General features: G+C 43.3%; 1 protein-coding gene across 12 annotated transcripts in view; it reads right to left on the bottom strand.

The window, feature by feature from the left end:
* TENM4 (teneurin transmembrane protein 4) overlaps nucleotides 1-19,822 on the bottom strand; it is a 530,696-nt gene that overhangs the window by 34,870 nt on the left and 476,004 nt on the right. For all 12 annotated transcript variants that reach the window (XM_074572381.1, XM_074572380.1, XM_074572379.1 and 9 more), the window contains 2 exons: nucleotides 11,649-11,803; nucleotides 7,011-7,888 (listed from right to left, as the gene is read on the bottom strand). In XM_074572381.1, the coding sequence (XP_074428482.1) occupies nucleotides 7,011-7,888; nucleotides 11,649-11,803 (1,033 nt within the window). The remainder of the gene's footprint in view (nucleotides 1-7,010; nucleotides 7,889-11,648; nucleotides 11,804-19,822) is intronic.

Consider the following 19,822-nt stretch of genomic DNA (forward strand, 5'->3'; position numbering starts at 1 on the left):
TTACAGCTGTACAAAACTCACACTACACGGGACAACTTCACCAAGGGCAAGGATTTCCATCTGGGACTTTGGGTCCTGAGAAGTCAAGGCTCTTTTTGGGCCAGAACAGTCTGGAAGGGCGTGCTGGAATTGGTTTAAGATGTTTGCAAGTGTACATTAGAATTTTGGCACCTCCTTAGTCACCCCATCAGCCTCTGTCAGAAGCAACCTGGGACCATCTGTGTTTTCTGCATTTGCAAGAGCTGCTGCGATTCTGCCCAGGAACGAGGAGGGGACCTTCCAAGCACTCGCTTTTGGGGTGACAGCTCACCTACTTGCAGCTGGAAGGAGGCCATGCCTTACAAAGGGAGAAATGCGAGAAGGTAGCACAATTAGCCTGTTCCCATTTTTATTATTATTATTTTTAATTGGTGGCAGATGAAGTGTAAAACACTCCCGTCCAGACAGAAGCTCCTTTTAGCACGGTGGTGGCAATGCACAAGGAGGTGCGGGAAGCCAGTTAGCACGGACACACAGAGCACTCTCCTCTTGGCAAGCAGTTCCTTTTCTCTTTTCTGTTTTTGCTCAGGACTGGAGCGTTTTCCCTTTTTCCCTTGATAGAAATCACGCAGCACATACCTGAGATCATCTGTCACATACCCACAGTCTCCCAGGACGCATCGGCTCGAAGGCTGCCACATGCCAAGCAGATAATGTGCTTAATGAGTTAAACGAGTCGGTTCCTTCTACCTCTGCTTTCAGCCCTATAAAGGTGCTTATAGGGCACATCCTCAGCTGGGAGAGGAAGGCCAGGCTCTCACGTAGCTGCAGGCGCGCCCTGGTATTTGCAGTAAGATAAATCTCTCCTAGTCACCTCATTTTGCAGCTAAGCTGCCTAGGCCTGTTTCCACAGCCTCGGGATTTAGGGGTGGGCCAGTTTTCATCGCAGCCTAAGACTCCTGTGTTCTCCAAAAGCTCTGAAAGCACCAGAATTAAGGCAATGCTGAAACACAGGAGCGCACACAGCAGCCACTCGGAGAAATGAATTCATCACCTGCTAACACAGCTGCTGCCTCCCATTCAAACCTGCCGCAAAGACTCCGCACTTACAATTACAGTGACAATTATTAGGCCAGCAAAGGAAGCCGTTGCCATCCATTCCCAATTGGAAACGTATTTAGCTAAGGTTCAATGCACAGAATTAAAATGGTATTTGGTGCTTATGAGGCCTAATTGTTAGCTTGTAAACATTCAGAGCTTTCATTTATCACATTACCATTGTGTAGAGACCTGGCCCTTGGGAATTACAGAGAGCATCCTAAGTACCGTCTATTCAGAAATCAATTCCTTGCCCGAGTCTCTCGGTTTCCTCATTTTAGCTTTTTCACATTTCATCAGCCTTTTAAAACTACAAGTCAAATAGATTGGAAAAAAAATCACTATAATAATATTGCATTTAGTGCCAAAGCGTCCTAATGTACTTTGCAAACTATATTTTGTGTGCGATTATACAGACATGCACCCGCCGACTCTTCACAATTTTTCAACCAACATTAAACACAACATTAAAAATAAATCTGTAAGAGAGAAACCGATACTACTCAAATATGTATGAAGGCAAGCCCGCTCCCCAATGACACCAGGCCAGGTTACAGCCAGTGCCTGCAGAATTTTCCGACCGCCCAAATGAGAAGAGGAAGATCTCTCTCTCCTCTAGCTTTTATGATACTCATAATTCCCTTGGTTCTCAACTAAACTCTGACACCAGACATTCATTTCAGGCCAGGCCAATGGCTCAAAACACAACCTCACAACTTAGCGAGAGTACTGCAGAAGTACTACTTTATGTGGCACTTACCAGAGTTTCACTGTAACTTCTTCAGAGGCACGATGAAGAGAATCTAATTATTTTATCATGAAGAAATTGTGGAGCAAAGAAATCTTGCTAAAAGAGGAGGGAGAGCAAAAGCCAAAGGTGGCTTGTGTTTCTCGTACTCTGCTGGAGCAGAAAGAGCCTCACTTGAACTACTCTAAACCAAGGACGTCGCCAAATCCCATAAAACTCAGTGTATGACCTGAGGTATCATCAGGTGATAAAGGGATGTTATTAATGCAGTAAGCTAGCTTTTCTCTGAGTCAAGAGGTGGCTGCTCCTCTAAAGCTAATAAGAGTTATTTATCTCGGTTTTTTACTCAGAGAGAAAAAATTGCAAAGCCTTTACGCCAACTACAAGGCAGACTGAGTCTGCATCTCACCGTGGGGTAGATGCTGACCATGATGCCCAGTTCTGGTACCTCAGTTGACCAGACCAGGGCATTGGCTGGGGCACCAAACACTGCTGGTGCTGGGGTTGGACCTCTGCTGAGTCCTGAGGGTCACTGGGAAGCCATCCAAGGTCCTCCTGCATGCTCAGTCCGGCTGGCTCCTACAGCATGTGAGGTTTGGCAGAGTTGGTTCTCTGTAAAACAACGTTCTACGTTATGGGTCAAAGCTCCCCTTACCGCCCAGATGAAGATCTGGCCCCTCAAGACCCTTCGCCCTCCAGGCAACCACGAGCCACTTCTTGGTCAGTCCATGAAAAGGTTTTGAATTTTTGGGCTTGGCTGCAGTGATGTGTAAGTATTTCATTCTGTATGGGAGGAGGTGACCTTCGAAACTAACTGGGCACACAAAAGACCTAAGAGAAAGAGCCTCATTTGGGCTAAATAATGCATAGAAGATTTGACTTTGTCTCAAAGGGAAATTGAGTTAACGTACAGTGATACCATCTCAATGAGCTAATCAAGATAATTGCTGTATTCTTGATTTAAACAAATATATTAATAAGAATTTCCGGATTCTGAAGTAGATAAACAGCAACTGCTAAGAAACTTTGTAGAGGCTGGTAGCAATCTTTTTAGGTCAAGTGAAAAAGCAGCAATAACAAAGAAGCAAGTAGTCACACAGCATCCTTTGTCTTTGACTCGAGGAGTTGAACAACAAGAAGCTGTTCCCCTGGCAGAGTTTCCAGATCAACTTCCTTTGCTGCTGATTATCACTGTCACAGGTTTGATGGGAAGGCAAGTCTTTAACCCAGTTACTGGACAAGCTGAGCTGCACTGAATTAATTGACAGCGAACGTCAAGCCCTCTGCAGAGGCAGAGAAGGCCTATATGATGCTAAAACCCTCAAAGAAGTCATAGACGGGCCTTTGGGGACAGGCTAATTACTGCAGGGAGCTAAGTTTCACTCTCAAAAGAAAGAGAAACTACACACCATTATACACTGAACCTTACTCAGTGCCGAACCCAACAGAGGACTGTTACAGCAGGCTTTCGTGTGGGCTGTGTGAAGGGAAGAGCTGTAAGTGCTGTGAGCAAGTCTGCCACCACCTGAAGACACCACCTGTCTCCTCCCCCTACAGAAGTGAAGGGACAATGTGTCAGCCCAGCCTGAAGCCTTGGAGGACCCAGATGTGCCCTGAAGGTAGACCCCCAGTACTGCCTCAGTGTATCCCACCTCCTTATCTGCTCTCCAGAGTCCCACCAACGTGCCCATGTGTCACGGCTCTTTGCAGCCTTATGATAAAGGCTGAGAAATGCCCGGGTGAGAGCAGCAACTGAGGGAGAACCAGAGATGCTGGACATGGACACATGTTGTGTTGCCACTCTTGCAACACCATTGCTCTTTCATGTTGGGTGTCTGGTTTATGGTCCTCTGTAGACAGTCAGGTAAAGGTAAATCTTATAAAGATGTTCTTCACGGGCCCACTGGTGCAGTGTAAACTTGCCAGCTGGATTTACGTTTACTCTTAACTTTTTAAACAGTGGTGTCCAGCCTGCCCTAGCCCATAAACAACTTTTTTGTGCTGTGAGAAACATGAAGCTTTTCCTCAGAGTCAGATTTGATGTCTTTATTTCCTTGGCCACAAGTAAAACAGAAATACGAGCTCCACCTTCCCCCTCAGCCAGGACTGAAAACTACTCACAGCACCTTCCAGCTGTTTCTCTAATCACTTAAACTTCCCCAACGTAAGCTTCCTGATGTTCTGATACACAAAGCAATAACCTGAAGGTATCGAATGCTGATTTCGTTTACACCATCTTCTTTGGCTTCTTGGATATCAGCGAACTTAGATTTCATCCTGCCATGGCCTGCCGTCATCCCTGCATTGAGTTTGACTCATGCAAATCTGGTGAGAATATATTTTATGAAAGGCATCCAGAGTCATGATCTGAGATACCAAGAAATGGAGAATATATTGCTTCTCATGGTTGGTTGCTCTACTGGTTAGGTAATCTCAGCCTTAAAAAGTCATGCCTTCCTGTCAACTTGAATGTCTCAAGCTTTGCTTTGCAGCCTCTTACCCTTCTCAAGCCTGTCTCTGCTAGATTGAGTCCCTCTGTAGGTGATAGTTTTGGGCTGACATGCTGTGATCTAGACATGTCCCAGCCTTCTTCATGTTAAGATAAAGAGATCAAGACTTAGTTCTCCAGCATAAACCACTTTCTGCCCGCGAATGCGTATCTCACCTTTATTTACTAACCTTCTAATTTTATCAGCTCAGATTTTATTTTTCCAGATGATGCATGCAAAACCTGGGTAGAATCAATCCCTGCCAATTCACCTGAAACAACCCCCTTGGACCATTCCCTATTGCTGATTACCTTTTGAGGGCTACCACAGAGCAAGTTCTTGAGCCATTTGATAAGCACGTTTCGCTGCTGAGAAGAACAGACCCATCTGCTTTCCAAGTCCCCAGTGGACGGGTTAGGACAGGATCTGATGGGATTGGATTGTATCAGATCGGGTCGCATGAAAAGTGCCAGTCTCCGATTCAAGCAAAGAAGATTTAGATTGAGCATATAAAAAGCTTTCTAACGATAACAATAAGATAGGTGAATACATTGTTATCACTAGCAATATTTATGAATAGCTTAGATGACTTTGATAGCATCCATTTTGTAGACCAAAGTGTAGACATCTGCAATGTAAACATCCGTATGTGGGCTAATCATTCTGGACTACCTTTGCGGAGAGAAACTTTAAGAATACAGCTCGTCTCATCTCACCCTAAACCTGACATAACTCACAAGAAGCTCACCTTGAAAGTGCCTGTTTCTCTCCATTGCCTATAAAGGGAGGCTGAGGTAACAAATTCAGATACAGCCTTTTACCCTGTAGTTCTATAAAGTTGCATCAGAATCTGTCAAGAACAGTTAAATAGGGATAACTGATCACAGGTTTGGATGAGCTATCTCTGAAGACACAGTCCTAATTCTATTTTCAGTGATGCTGTGCTATCACATAGTGCTGACTAGCTCAAGTCCAGATTTCCATAGTCTAACCACTGGAGAATACTGTCATCCATTTAGCTCTAAAAAGCTTTCTTATGACTCTTCTGAAGTGCATAAAAGGACCAGAATGATGACTTTCACAAATGCTCTATTTTGTTGGATAGCAAGAAATAATGGATCACTGCTATAAATATATCCACAGAGCAAGTTGGATTTTAGCTTCTGTCTCATTTTATCTCCTTTATATTTTCAGTCACACTTTTAAATAAAAGATTATGTTTGAGGTATAAATCTGACCATTATTAGCTGTAATGTTTAGTTTGCATCACTGTCCGCAGCTACATCTGTTTTGAAGCACAGGAACTATTGGGTTCTTTGCAAAAAGAAAATATCTCCTTGATTTAGCACAATGGTCCTGACAATATAGCAGGCTCCCACTCCTATAGAGAAAACCCCCCCTATCTTTCCTCCCTCAAGCCTCCCTCAAGCAAACTCAGTGTAAGAGATGGAAGGGCATTAACTTTGATTCGCGGAGGAATATTGCTATAGTAATTGCAAGCAGAACATTGACGGAATGCAAATAACCTTTCAAAAGATTCATCACAGAGTTTCCATCGGTTCTTTTTGAGGCAGGAGGAGTAACAGTGAGTATTAAAGCAAAGAAATTTGAAACTGGGCCTGGAATATTTTAAAGAAAGAAACAAAGCAACTGCATGGGTAACACACAAATATGTGGGTTTAGCCTGCTCTCCTTCCCCGAGTCTCTTTTTTTTAAAAAAAATTCTTTTTCTTTGTAATCTTGGGAACTGTCTATTCTAGCCAAACTGGACTCTTACAATGGGTCTATTATTATGGTAGCTGAACACTTCCATGTAACCATTCAAATCATACGGGAAATTATGCACTAAAAGGAGCGTTTCAAAGAGGCTAGACTTGAAAATGAAGATGAAACTAAGGAAGAGGGAGGGGAAAGGGTTCTCAACAGCAGGATGAATTTGCAGACCATCCTTCTAGATGCCCCTCATTCAGTTATCTACCTTTTTCCTATTTGATATCAGAAGTGTGCTGTCTTCATGGTACTTATGAGCAGGGGCTTGCTAACAGTCATACAAAAAAGAAGTAAAAAAACTTCCATTTCTGGGTTTTTCAATGCAACCTGTCTTCTCTCAGCTTAAAAACTCTTTGGGGCAGGGATGGTCTTGAACAGTTCTGAGGCTATTTTTAAAGCTTAGTGAGGCCAATTTCAACAGTAGAAATCGAGCAGTCCATTAATTACAGAACCGTTTTCTGAGCAAGCTGTCATTAGTCATTGCCAGTTGTCATTCTACATCAGACATTTCAAACAAGCTCAAAAAAGACACCGCAGCACAGGAAGTAGGTGAAAAGCCGCAAAAAAAGAGGCTCTGGTGGAACTTTCACACTTCCAAGGTTTTCAAAGCCAAGCAAAATTCTCTGACATGCAGCCTAAATCCCCGGTCCCAACTACAGTTAAGGAGAACCAGGTGTCCAAATTACTGAGCTGATTTAGACAAACTCAGCAGAAACTCTGTCTGACTCTTGACTTGGTAGAGGGCGCTTATTCAAACTCTAACGTGTTTGCTTCTAGTAAGAAGCGTTTGCGTGAGATCTAATATTCTCTGTTCTCTCCATTTTATTTGGACAATAATTCTGTTTGGGTTATTAAATTCTGTCAATCCTGCATGGCTCAGAGAATACCGAATGAAGTCAGCAGCACAATATTCATAATACACTTACTCGTAAAATGTTGTCCAACCATTTTCATTGCTTTTGGTGGCGAGGAGACCGGAGTTGCCGTGGTACGTCATCATGGCCACTTCATGTCCCTGTGTTGTTACGCTCTTGAGTGCGCTGTTGGTACCAATTGTCACCCAGTAGACTTGGCCATCGGGGACCACCAGCCAGAGGGGCATCCCTGTGGAATCTCTTCGGATATTGACTAAGTTGCCATTATTATCAGTGATCAGGGTTATATCTCCATCTCCGGAATAAGTAAAATTGTAAAGATAATCTCCAGTGGTAAGGCTCTGAGTATAAAGGTGCTTACCACTGGTGTCAAACAAGTAGAGTTCCTGGTCTATGGGTGAGGATAGCTCATATAGATTTTGTGTGTTGAGGAATGGCTTGTTTTTCCGAATGAAGCGGATTCGGATATTTCCAAGATCAGCAACATACAGCTCCCCATCTGCACACACCGCAAGGGAGGATGGCGCATTGAGTTTGGCATCCTTGGCATAGCCATCATCCCCCGAGAAGCAGTCACAGTTAGCATCGTTCTTGCAGTCACAGCTGCTTGGCGCACCAGCAACGAGGGAAATCTCTCCATTGGTGGTGACCTGCCTGATGCGGTTGATCTTTTTCTCATCCGTCTCGGCAATATACAAGACCCCATTATGCGAGACGGCCAGGGCAGTAGCAGACTCCAGGGTGGCATGGATTGCCACCTTGCTAAGGAGAAAGTGATCCATGCCTGGCACCTGGCAATGCATGGGCCTCCCCGCCACGATGCGTACTTGGTGGTTCTCAGATATCTGTAACACAACATTATTGTCGAGCACATAGAGTGAATTATCCATCGGATTGACTGCCAGATCCGTGGGCCATTCTAGACGAACCTTAATGGTAAAACAACACAAGGAAATTATTATAGCAAGACCTTTATTCACTGCATGATTGCTGTAAATCAATTGCAACGAGGATGTTTCAATGTAGATTAAAGGGAGAAAGGGTAAAAGAAACACAGCTAATTATTACTGATTGATATGGTGGCCATAGAGGACACAACTCTGGTGTGAGTGAGGGGGCTTAGATCCCCGTCACGTGAGGGGGGACACACACGGACACCCACGCTCTGCATTGTAGCAGTGCTGGGAGCCAAGGTGATAGGCAGAGGTAGACCCTCCTCAGCTTTTGCTCTGCTCCATGGTTCTCTCTGCTTCTCCACCTCGGTGTGAGGTGTCAGGGGCTGTGGGAAGGGGCACCAATGCCCGGGGAATGCAGCAGTAAACACGAAGACCCAAAGATTCAAGTGGGATTTGCCCTCTCCAAACCATGCTACGCTCTTTGAATCGATAGGGCCTGGGCCTGATTCCAGGGACTGGGAATTTTGTTGTGTGAAGTGCTGTGAAATCAGTCAAAGAAAACAATAATCCTTTCACTAAAGGATTTTCCAGACAAGTGGCCCAGCTCCTCTGGGTAAATTACGAGAAGGTTAGACACAAAACTGGCAGATGTGTCAGCATGTGTATATGTCTAAGTTATAACCACCTATTTTCTGCTTGAGGCTGCAAAAATGCAAAATAGGAATTCACGAGAAATTCAGGCAATTTCAGTTCATGGAATAAAATACTCGTGTCTTCACAGTGGTTTTCACGTATTTTTTTTAGTATAATGGAAGAAAGGGCTTAAATAATAGTGACACATCACAGCTCTATACTGATAATTCATACACACAAATAATCTGAAAAAGTGACTGGTAACACCGTAAGTGACTGAGCATGAGGAGGTCTCTATTTTTTTTTTTTTTGTTGTGTGTATGGTTGGACTCGATGATCTCAAAGGTCCTTTCCAACCATGAAGATTCTATGATTCTATGATTTCTAGCTCTACTTCTGCGATACATTGTCTTTTCAAGCGAGTCTACTCTTTTAGTTGCCAAACCTAAAAAACGTTTGCCAACAGAATTGAGGGTAATTTGATTTTTTTAATAAGGAACTGTAAGGTCTGCACTTTTTTGGTTATTATAGTTTACTTCATGTTTATATAGGAAAAAAAAAAGTCAACGTTGTGCTGATGGGAACCAACCAATGCTTAAATGTTTTCCTAATGGTGTATCTTCCCCATAGTAGAGGTGTGAAGGGTGACTGGAAATGAACAGCTGTGAAGAATGCTCTTGGTCGCCTCCAGCCAGGCTTTTAAATAAATTTTAAACTACTTGGAAAGAATAGCTATTCTGGTTGGATATTCCCTTTCAGTCAGCCAGGCAACTCTAAGCTAGAGCAGATGGACTTGATATCTAGCAGTTAGATGAGAAACTCTGTGCCACTCTCCCTGCACCCGTGTGGTTTTTTATTCTGTACCCAAATGCATGATGTGCTGTGACTGAGAGCTCTGGGATTTGGGCACACTCAAGGCTGTGCAATTCCAGGATCTCCCTGTTTCTTTGTTTCAAACCGTCCTCTCCCACCATCCATCGTCTCAGTTGCTGCTGCTTCTCATCTGCTAAGTTTGGTGGCTAAGTTTGGTGGGGTATTTTGCATCTATAAGGTGGCAACCCTATTGGGAGGAGGAGGCTCAAGTCCAGCAAACCATCTCTCACTTTAGTTTTATTTAAAACCAAGAAGAGACCAGGAAAGCTCTAGAGGCACACAGGAGATTCCTGTTTTTAAAGCCTGTAGTTGAACACCTCTGTCACAGCCATGCTTCACTTTTGATGCTTCTATTCATATTTAAATCCCTTTTTGACTTTTTTTTTTTAAAGAACCAGATACAAGGTATTTAGTTTATTGTGCCTTCTAATGGCTGGGCTTGTGAAACTGAATTTTCATGGCTAAGCAGTATGCTGAGCTCTGCCTAGTCCTGTTCTCTGCAAAATTTCATTCCTTTTCTCAGCTCCTGGCCTATTTTAACCCTTCCTGTAGTAAAACATTATAGTCTGTGGTTTTCTCTTTAATAATGCATGCTTCCATCCCTTCCAGTGGTCTTTAAGCTCTGCAGCCTTGAGTTAGCATCAAGAGCAGAGTTTATTCTGAACTGACAAGGGAATTTTCAATTTCTTAAAAACCATTCCTCGTCAACATCGGTAGCTAAATATTTCATGTCCTCATGTCCCAGGGAGCCTCAGGGACCTGACAGAAAAGGCCCTTCTAGCCACTGTAAATGATGAAAAGCTACTTCCAAGGCTGGTGTTTGGATTTTTTGCTTGTTTTGGATTGTTTTGCCTTTTTCTTTTTTTAAATTAAACTTGTCTTCAGTACGTTTGTCCAGAACAGTAGTGGTTAATCTGCCCATCACAGTACAGGTACAGGTTAATCTAAAAATGGCTCCTGTCATTTTATGAAGGGAAAGAGTCTTCAGCTGATACACTTTAGCTCATCTCAGAAGTGTTTAAACATGACATTGGTACGCATATAACCCACATAACCTGCAAGAAAATAATTTTTAAAGCCTGAATCCACAATGGTCTTGTTGTAATTGCCCCTGCAATTCAGATAAAGAAAGAACTATGCCTGTAAGATGAGAAACATACTACAAGACGGCCTTTAACCAGCAAAATTTGCTTCTATAGAAGGCAGGAGAGCTTTTAAACTCATAATTTCAGCTTTTTCACAAATTGAGGACAGTGGGAACCAGTTGCAAAGAAGGAAGAATAATCTTTTCAAATCAGAGGGAAAAACAAGAAGAACAGATTCCATATGGGAGCACGGAAATTATCTAGGTAGTTACAAAAAGGAAACCCCATTGACATCTATTGTGGCTGAATAACAGTACTTAGCCCTCCAGCTATGAACTATATTTTCACAGGGGAAGGGCAACATTCTTGCAGCCAGGCAAACAACAAGTGGCACAAAGGTTTCAAAGGACACTATCTCTAAACTGGCACAATTTGACAGGTTGGCCAGTGCCCCACAAAATTGAGTGCTGGACTGCAACAGATTTCTCTTCTGCGCCATCCAGAAGCAAAGCAATCATCAGATTGAGATTTCTTTTTCTCTTTTTTTTTTTTCTTTTCTTTTTCCCTCTCTCCACCTTTAAGCAGCAGGACTTAAAAGCCCAGCATGACGGTAGCTGCAACCAATTTGCAATCTGATGCAATTCAAGATTCGTGTTTTCCTGCTGTTGCTAATTTTGGCACCACAGCCTCCAATCAGTATTTCCTAGATGTTAATTTGATTCAGGTCTAAAACTGTGTTGGGCCAAATTAGGATGGGGGGAAGCAAAGGAAAAAAATACACTTTTATCTAAGCTGTTATAACAGGGCATGCCATATAGCCCTACTAAAAAGAGTACTGCTGTCTGGTCTTTTTCGTTTAAAACAACTGATTTTTTGAGAAATGAGCCTAACAAAACCTGCCTTCCCAGGAATCTGTGTCTCCCAGCTGATCGGGAGCTCTGAAAGAAGTCTCTTCTGTGGCTGGGACACCTTGAACATCTCTCTCCCCAGAGGTCTCCAAGTTAGGTCAGTTTTGTCTTTCCTTCAGTCTTTATAGGATCTTTCTTTTTGACCCAGTCATTTTCATACCACAAAGTATGTAGAGATTTAATTCTCCTTGAGGCCTTACCTCTTTATCAAACCTGGGGAGGCACACAGACATGCAGATAGGGTGCAGGCATAGGCTTCCATTCTGTAGAAACCCAACCAAAACATTGTCTTACCTGAGAAATGTCCATGACAGAGTCACAGCTGAGAGGCCGAGCAGACGTCAAATCATTGGAACCCAACACAGTTGAGATGATCCCATTCTGATCAATCCGCCTGATCATAGTGCCATCCACAAAGTAAATCAGCCCAAACTTGTCCACGGTGATGCCTGGGGAGGGAAAAAGCAAGACAGTCAGAAAGGAACAGCAACCTGACAATTTTGAGATGAATGGAAGATGATGTCTGGTTTGACGCTCAGAGTAAGACTGCTGGTTTGGTTGGGAGCAATATATTTCACGTCATTCAAAAGGGATGAGATGAGACTGGACATGTGGGAGTCCTGGTTATCAGGAGCTTTGAATTGGCACCATTCCATGGAAGGCACTTCCAACCGGCATACAAAAATCCCTGCTCGCTTCTGGAAAAGGGCACGGCATTCGGTGAACCACTGAAAGGAAAAGATTTTCTAATAACTACGTGTCTGGCATGTTCGGAAACATGGTGTTACTGTTCATGGTATGAATATTAAGCCATGCCCATGAAAATGTGACACTGTGAATCTTTCATAAATGGCAATGATAAAGGCTGCGTAAGATCCATCAGGTCAACCAAAGTCCAGATGGATAAAAGTGGAAGGGTTTTTCCTAGGATCATCCTACTAATCTAGAGTATTTCACCTGTTTCTGAACTCTGCTAGGTGATTCCTTTCATTGTCCAAACGTCCTTTGTAGGCATACTCCTGTCGGTGGGTTTGAGGTCTGATGACAACAGTTAGAGAGTGCCGATTCCCGTTTCCTCACCTGCAGACATGTGCCATTTCACTTCCCCCTAAGCATCGTTTCTCAAGTATTTGTTATGTTAGCATAACCTCCTTTAATCCTCTTTATCCCAGCCTAGCTATACTCTGCATCTTCCATCAGAGGATTTCATAGCGCTTTACACTTACTAATTAGACCTCACAGCAGTCTGTGAGTGTGATCATCCTAATTTTACATATCAGGAAAATAACAGATAAAGCAATTTTCACAAGGTCACGGAGAAAGTCCATGACTAAGGCAGGAATAAGACGTTAAGGGCCCCATTCACCTCTCTTTTATGCTAGTATAAATTAAAAATAACTCCACAGATACTAATAGAGTCATCCATCTCTTCTGCCCTACAGTGGCAGAATGCCTCTCGGCATAATATTTAAGTGTCTTAAAGACACTAAAACAATGTAAAGGAACAGCAAAAGAATGTAGTAGCCTGTAACACCATTTTCTATGCAAAATTCTACTTGGAATATATGAATATCAGGATCTTCCTGTTTGGTTTCTTTCACTAGCAGGGTAGCAATCACTTGGCAAAAAGCAGATATCTGCATTGTGCATCCAAGCAAGTATCTGGAGCTTTTCCAAACAGAGGAGAGAAATACCTTCTCCTAGGGTGCAGTTCATATCACCCTAAAGCAGATATTCATAAGAGATTACACGAGTCCTTCAAGAAACACCTTTTCCTCCCCATTGGCTATAAAAAGGGACTAGAGCAAGTATCTCCAAAGCAAACATTTATACTGTAGACATGAAGTTAGTGAGATGAATCCTCACTACAATGTTTTTTTGGCTGTCATCATGGTGACAGAAATGATGGAAAATCTGTTTCGGATAGAAAGCTTTGTGAATGTTTCCGAGAAGTGATCAGATCTTGTGTTTCGCTGTTTTACAGCCAGATCCCCTCATTTGAAACATTTACCTTCAGTCTTCATCCACTGTGAGCTATGCTGTGAAGCACAGATGCAGCAGTTCACAGATCAGAAATTTTAGGTTTTCACGTAGCAGGGACTAATCCCCTGACTGCTTTGGCAATTAAAATCATGGCCTCTGGCCAGCACTGTAACTATTGCATGGGCTGGAAGCCACGGAGGTGGATGATATGTGGAAAAACATATGATATTTGGTCGTACAGAAATCCACAGAAGACAATCTGGCCTGCAAGTAACGGCAGCAAAACCTCAGGACTAAGTCATTGTTTGAGAGAAAGAACAAATTTCTCCGTTGAGCTGAGGTAAAGGAAGGGATTCAGGCAGGGCTGCAAACTGTTGATTCAAAGTTGATTAGGAGTCAGGGAACTGGTGTTTCAGCTCACTGAGTTGAATGGGAGCGGTGTATTTTTGCTAGGAGGTAAAACCAGCATTTTCCTCAGTCCTTCGCAGCATCTCCCTGTCTGAAGGGCATCATTTTGACCTGGATTGGGTATTCGACCATCGGAGCAGCGAGGTTTCAGAACAGCCTCTAGGGCAGCGAGGAAAAAAATTACTTGCTGCTTTTAAGATGAAGTTCATTAATTTTGGAGGGGATTATATGACAGGATTGCTGAGATAATGGATGACAGAACTAAATGACCCAAAAGATTGCTTCTAGTCCTACATTCCAGTACCTGTGTTTAATTCATGCCAAGACAGGACTGATCTTTGCGGGACCATGAAACAAGGACCTTGAAGAGGAGCGGTGGGTACCTGTTGCATATCTGAATGCTATGGGAGAAGACACAGCAGTGGTGGCCGTTTACTCTCGCTATACAATATAAACACATCAGTCGTATCTTAGCACTTTGTCAAAAGCTTGCGGAGGGATCGGGCGGCATAAGCATCAATCTCTCACTGGCACCCACGGCTTTCAGGAAGTTGTCTTTACCTGCCGTGAGATCTTGTCAGCATTTTGCCCCAGTTGGTGGCACAACGTTCAATGAGTCATCCAGGATACTGGCACATGTCACCTGTCACTGGCATCTGCTGTTGAAGGTTACTGCTCCTCTAATTATTTTGCCCACCAAATGGCAAGTTCTTTAGTGTTTGTTGGTGTTTGCTTGACAGCCGGGGACACAATTGAGCTCTTTAAGCAATGTGGTTGGTAGACGTGCTTTTTCGGAAGAGGCACAATAGAAGGTTTAGTTGATTTTAATTGGCTTTTGTCAAACACAAGGGGCTCTTACCCATTCCTAGGTTCACAATGAGTATTTTTCAGGGCGCCTGTCCATTAGTCTGTGTGACAGGCCGAAAGCCAGTGAAGGGTGGCAGGCTGGATAATGTGATTTTAAATGAGGCAGAATGTTCTCTCTTAGCTAGTTCCATATGTATTGGATTGGATTTATCAGCAGTGTGTGGTGACAGTCGCTCACGGTGCTCCGTGCCGAGGTCTGATGTCTGGTCTGATTAACCAGTTACAGTAATAAGAACCTGTAGGTACTTTGGCTCTCGAGCCAGCTCTGATGAGTTGATAGAGCACAACTTTATTTTGCATTCCAGCTTAGACAAAGAGCTCGCACACCCGAATAAGTTGAAGCAGGATAGCAAAGTTACCACTTATCATCCTGCTCCAGGGCAATGGCATGTGCATGTGTTCTTATCACAGAGCACTTTGCTTATCCCTCTTTCGCAGAGGCTAAGCAATCTCAATTGCCTGGCATTTCCTAGGATGTTCTGCAGGGGAACACAGTTTTCAGTCTGTCAAAGCCATAAATTCCCATTTGCACATGCCCCTCACAGAGCAACTGCTCCAATCCCTTCCTGCCTTTAGCCGATTGTCTTGGAATCAAACCTAATTACGAAAAGGAGCCCTGGTCTCCCACAAAGTGTCTTTGGATGGATGACTTCTGCGGAGAGGGAAAGAAGCATCTCACGGTTTCTTTGCAGCAGATCGCAGAGGTTAGATTGGACTTTGCTGTGTTTGCTTTCTGATGATGGCACAGTTCCAGTGCTGGGAGCTGGCTCCTGCAAATGGGCACAGAAATGGGTAATTCGCATGTTACGCATGTAAAGCCAAAGGCCTTGGCTTGCTTTGGCAGGAGGCTCCTCTCATGTTTCCATAGGAACATAAGGGAATTAAAGATTTTCCGCATACAGCTCGAAGTTCAATCTCACAGTTACTGAGAGAAAACATCTGCTGCCGCTACCCAGGTAGTGTTGCAGATCCAAGCTTTAAGCTCTGAGATATGAAATACATACGTTATGAAATCACGCTGGCACCTCTTGGATGGTCGGAGATCCCATAAGAAACAAGAACTTGCAGCACCACGTGCATCGCACCAGTGAGCTGTGCCGACAGAGAGCTGTGCCGCGATGACATTTGCTCGGAATGTCAGGACCTCGTAATGTGAGGAGGTGACGGCACAACATTACGCTGCAAATAGCTACTGGGACACGGTGGGTTTATTCTAGAAGATGAACCACTAAAAGTGATTGCATTGCACACGTAGCTCTACTGAGGAAAAAAAAAGGGGGGGAGGAAACTCTTTTAAGTTTCCTTCCAAGTCATCTGAGGAGAGGCTGAGGGAGCTGGGCATGTTTAGCTTGGAGAAGAGGAGGCTGAGGGGAGACCTCATTGCCCTCTACAACTCCCTGAAAGGAGGTTGGAGAGAGGTGGGGGTTGGCCTCTTCTCCCAGGTGAATAATGACAGGACCAAAGGAAATGGTCTGAAGTTGCGGCAGGGGAGGTTTAGATTAGATATTATGAAGAATTACTTCACTGCAAGAGTGGTCAGGCACTGGAACAGCCTGCCCAGGGAGGGGGTTGAGTCACCATCCCTAGAGGTGTTTAAGAAACGTCTAGATGTGGCACTTCAGGGCATGCTCTAGTGGCAGAGATTGTAGGTTGTTTGTTTGTGGGTTTTGGGGTTTGTTTTTTTTTTTTTTTTGGTGTGTATGGTTGGACTCGATGATCTCAAAGGTCCTTTCCAACCATGAAGATTCCATGATTCTATGATTCTAAGTGAAAAAAATAGGGGCTAAAGGAATCCAAATTTGGAGCTTTCTTGTCTGGCTGGATGCTGAATGAGTGAGTGATTCAAATGGCAGATGAAAATCAAAGTCAATAAGTACAGAGGAATTCACAGGAGAAGGTGTGAGTCTAACTACCCATATGCAATGACAAGCTGTAAAATAGCTCGCAGGAGAAAGATTTCGGAATTCCTGTGAAAAGTTTTCTGCAAAGATCAGCTTTGTCCTCAGCAGTGGTCAAGGAGGGAGGCAGAGACAGGAATGGATTAGGAAAGGCACAGAGAAAACAGAAAACAACTATCTGGCCTCAAAAAGACCACACTTCTGCAGCCCGTAGCTAAAAAATGTAGAAATTATGAGTTTATTAAGTGTTCAGGGAGGTTTCTGGATAAATTGATGGTGGCATCTAAGCACAGGTCCAGGTGCAACCTCTTCAGAAAGTGCCCTGAATGTCTATGACTAGAATTTGGTGTGTTAGCAGGGAAAGGCCATTCTGTCATTGCCCCTTTCCCTATGTGTCTTCTCTGGCCACAATAAGAGACATGTTATTTTGCTTGGTCAGCCTCTGGTCTTCCCTGAAATGGCCTTTACATTATTATTTGACAATAAAAATGTTAACAGATTGTGGAAGGGTGAGTTTCTTCTTTTAATTCTCTCAGACTCATGAATACTTATTGAACAACTGAGATTTTGTTTACACATTCAGCCGGCCAGAGTGAAGGAAGCAATCTGTCCCCAAATTAATGACTTCATTTTGCATTGTTTTTGTGGTGCTAAAGGAATGAGATGCCCCCTCCCCTCCATGTCCCTTCTTCCTATTGTGTCAGACTTGTCACTGCAGTCTCTCTTAATTGCAGGCTCCTTGGTAATTTCTGTGCCACAACATTTTCCCGAGGAGAACCACTGGTGAGTACTCAGATGAAAACAAATGGTCTGACAAGCTGGAGTTTTAATTTTTCTTTAGATTGCTTGTAGAAGGGGATCATTATTAGCAGATGATAATTAGAAAGTGGTAACACTTTAATTTGCAAGGATATATTGAAATTCATTAGCATCTGAAAGCTTTGCTGTGCTCTGTGGCAAATGAATTGGAAGAATCAGACTGGTTCCTAATAGCTATGATAAATACCCTGACCAACCAACTGCCACCACTGTTGCATCTGTTGATCCACCTGTCCTGTATTTTTTTAGCCTACCTTTATCAGAGAAGCCAAATACAGGGCAAGGGTGAAATTCCTGGGGTAGGTTTTATCCTCCTAATATCTTGTCTAAGCTGATCCTCTAAAGGGAGTTCTCTCTCCTTCAATGGAGAGAGACAAGAACTTATATCCAGAAGGTATTTCAGATAAATTTATTGATAGGACAAGGACTAACGCTTTTGAACTGCAAGAAGGTAGATTTAGACTGGTTATGAGGAAGAATTCTTTTGTGACAAGGGTGGTGAGACCCTGTCCCAGGTTGCCCAGAGAAGCTGTGGCTGCCCCATCCCTGGAGGTGTTCAAGGCCAGGTTGGATGGGTCTTTGAGCAACCTGATCTAGTGAAAGATGTCCCTGCCCATGGCAGAGAGGTTGGACTAGATGATCTTTAAGGTCCCTTAAACAATCACATCTTTAAGGTCCCTTAAACAAACACAAACCATCCCATGGCTCTATGATTCTATGAAATTATCCATTCTGAACTCATGGGAGGTGAGCTGGGACCTGGCAGAAATGATCAAAAACCGTGGAGAAAAGGCTGCTGCTCAAAAAGTGGAGAACCATTCTGAATGGTGTTAGCTGGGGCAGGGACCTCATCCTTCTGGCTATTGTCTCCAGGAGGAGATCAGCACTCCCAGAACATGGTTCAACCCACCCTGGACACATGCATAGAATGAACCACCTTCAAGGTACCAGTTTCTTGCAACTGAGAAGAGAGCCAAAAAATCTACTTAGACCAGATGCTTGACTGATCCAAGAGGCTAAAGGTAGATGCAAAAATACACCTCGTGACTGATTCTCCAGCCTTTAAGAATTACTGTTTTTCATCTAGCAGGAGTGTATTGACTCAGTATTTTCCAGCAAGTTGCAATTATCAGCTAATTAAAACATCCTGAAAATGGAGGCGACAGCTTTTTTCCTTATAATTTTCAAACAAGTGTGAAGATGTCCTTAAAATACAGAAATCCTACTTTGCATGAAGTAATTATCCTCGGTCAAAAAAAAATATCTTTATCCTTAAAAAGTAGAGTCCTGTGAAGAGTGGTGATTCTTGAAGAACTGAACTTTCCCAGTCCTTCCCTGGCCAGCTGACATCTCTATAGTCACAGAATCGTTTTCCAATTTCCTCTGACCATTCACTTATGAGTCTTTATTCCCCTGCCAAGATAGGGAAGCAGAGGGTAACCTGAGGACTTCTGGTTACTTGTACCATAAATCATTTTTATTTTGAGCTATTATGAAATACAGTCTCATGAAGGAAGAGCATTTGCTGGATTTTTCTGCTAGGATGAACTGCCGTGAAGGTATAAACAATGCTGACATTACATTGTCAGTGAGACTTTTCACTGTTCATCATTTATTGAGGTGAATGGGAAGTGAGTCACACCTGCCAAAGCTTTTGTCTCAACAGATTTTGCAAACTCAGGCTAGAACGAGATCAGGGAACACTGTTTACGAACTTTCCATTGGCAGTGTGGGCTTTCTGGATTATTATTTTCTTGTTGCCATTTTGCTCCGTGTCATTTCCTCTTTCACCCTCAATTTACTTCTGTTTTGTGAAATTTCGGAGCTGTGAGGAATGAATGCATGCATTTTGCCGTTATATGATTGAGGTGGAAGAACGGCCTCATGAGAGCTTGAATTGCCAGCAAGAAGGATTTCAGTGCTGAAAGCTTTGAACTCCAGAGCTCTGTTTCCCATAGCAAGGCAGAAACATAAGTCATCTAAACCTTGCAACATCCACCCATGTAGGGAAATGAATAATATTCCTCTTATCTTGTACAAGGGAGAACAGAGGTCCAATAAAAGTTGTAGGCTTTTTTTTTTTTTTTTTTTTTTGCATTGGTTGAACATCAAAGTGGTGCAGAAAATTGGATTACAGATTTCTGGATTCCCTGATCTCATGACTCATCGGCTGGACTGCCTGAATCTCTCTGCCCAAGTCACTTAATTTTCTTTTCACTCAGCCCTCTCGTTTCGGTGAGACAATTTCTACACCGCAACCTGACCACTGGTAGCTGTTCCCTTTCTATATCTATGCCTTTGGCAATACTTTATCCCAATATAATGGTCACCGCATGGGAGTCTGGAGTGCTTGGAAACAACGCTGAGCCCCTTGAACGTTATGAGGGTAGCGGTTTGGCTTTTGGAGCTTTTTGCCAAAAAGCAAGTCTCCCAAGGTATATTTTTCTGCATCCTGCCAGGAAACAACTAGACCACACGTAACAAAAAAAAAAA

Source organism: Larus michahellis, chromosome 1, assembly GCF_964199755.1.
Source record: "Larus michahellis chromosome 1, bLarMic1.1, whole genome shotgun sequence".
Classification (NCBI taxonomy): domain Eukaryota; kingdom Metazoa; phylum Chordata; class Aves; order Charadriiformes; family Laridae; genus Larus; species Larus michahellis.